Genomic DNA, 1633 nt, shown 5'->3' with positions numbered 1-1633 from the left:
CTACGTTTTCCAGACTGCTTCCCACCCTTCTTCATCCTAACCTGTTTCTTAATCTTTACTGAAGACTAGACTGTTATTTAAAATCCTCAGACGACCAATAGTCTCTCATGACTGTAACAAAGTAGCATCGGTGTTTTGTTGTCATTTGTCAATATATTTCTTTTGGATTTATTTCATTATTTAATCTCCTCATATCCAGCTCACTCTGGTTCGGACATCCTGTGGAAGACTTACAAGAAGGAGCTCGCTGTCGATGCCATCACAGAGTACCGCTCATCAGCCGAGGTCATTGCCCACCTGAAGAGCGAGGGTCTGAAATATGAGGAGCACGCCTTCCCCCACACCTTCGACATCACGGAGTGCTTCGACCCAAGCAGCAAGACCGGAGAGCATCTCTTGGATTTCTTGACAGCGAAAAACCACTTCTACCAGTCCTTCACCCCAGAGATCAGAGCAGGAATTCTAGACCTTCTCAGAAGCAAGTGCAGCACTGAAAAAGATGGCAAGGTTATCTTCAACAATAATAATAGCTGCATACTCATTTATGCTTGAGGTGTCTTATGGAAAATGGTTCATGCATTCTGATTTCTCTTCTTGCATTCACTTGACCCTGCTATTGGATCATGCAGTAGTCAAGTCAGTTTAGTCTATTTTCACTTCATTTTGTCTGTATGTGAACCAACATTATCAATAAATACAATTTATTTCTACATATATAAACTAGTCTCATGCATTGCTCAGGTGGGATTTCTGAACTGAAAGCTGGTGTTTTAGAGTTTCTTCGGCACCCGGACTGTAGCGTGGAGTCCAACGGTAAAGTTATCTTCAGCAACAACCTTGGAGTGATAGTCATAGATCACCTTATTAAAAAACAACCAGTTCATATAGTGAATGTGAAATTTGCAGCAGATTTAACAACATACAAATAGTAACACCATCACTAACGTCGGGTATATTTTACCTGATATAATGTACCTGATAAAAAAAACGTCCCATCAAAATACCACAATACAAGGCAAATTGAAATACTCTTTTATTTTACCCTATAGAACTTCTCATAAAACAAAAACAGGTATCATGGGGGGACCCTAAAAAAAAGGCTCAAAATCGGGTGAAAAATTAGGGAACAGTCAAGGAAACAGGATTATAAATATAAATAATGGAACCATGAACATGTTCTCTGGTCCCACCCATTCCGGGAACATGTGAGCCTTGTCCGGTGAAGGCACAGTCTCCCTTCAGTGGTAACATCCACCCGAAATGTTTTACCCTCTATCACTAACGTCGGGTATATTTTACCCGAACACGTGGCTTTTCAAAAAAACAGGGATTGGAGCAGAGAGACTACCTTTGATGACGCCAGTGAGCAGCATGATGATACACAAGTACCCACGCAACTTAAACAAAAGCAACACAATGAAAATTACGTAATCACAATCGCACGGGTAAAAATCACCCGACGTTAGTGTTCTAGGGTTACGGGTGACTGTTTAAAACTGTACAATGCATAATTTTAAGTAACGTAACACATTGTTGGCATGTAGGAAATGTCTTAATTCACATGATCAATGCTGTTTCCTCAAAACAATTATTTTGTATTGATACCAATTATTATTTCTTGAGTTGATCTGTG

At 39.9% G+C, this 1633-nt stretch overlaps 1 protein-coding gene across 1 annotated transcript in view; it reads left to right on the top strand.

Moving 5' to 3' along the window:
• Positions 1-552, top strand: part of LOC306748046 (histamine N-methyltransferase A-like) — a gene marked incomplete at both ends in the record, with an annotated part of 14833 nt that extends 14281 nt beyond the window's left edge. The window contains one exon of the mRNA XM_079231167.1: positions 200-552. Within this exon, the coding sequence (XP_079087293.1) occupies positions 200-552 (353 nt within the window). The remainder of the gene's footprint in view (positions 1-199) is intronic.
• Positions 553-1633: the final 1081 nt, after the last annotated feature.

This window comes from Taurulus bubalis, assembly GCF_910589615.1.
Source record: "Taurulus bubalis genome assembly, chromosome: 15".
NCBI classification, from domain to species: domain Eukaryota; kingdom Metazoa; phylum Chordata; class Actinopteri; order Perciformes; family Cottidae; genus Taurulus; species Taurulus bubalis.
Note: the sequence above shows the minus strand (reverse complement) of the source record. Positions and strands in the feature narration are given on the sequence as shown.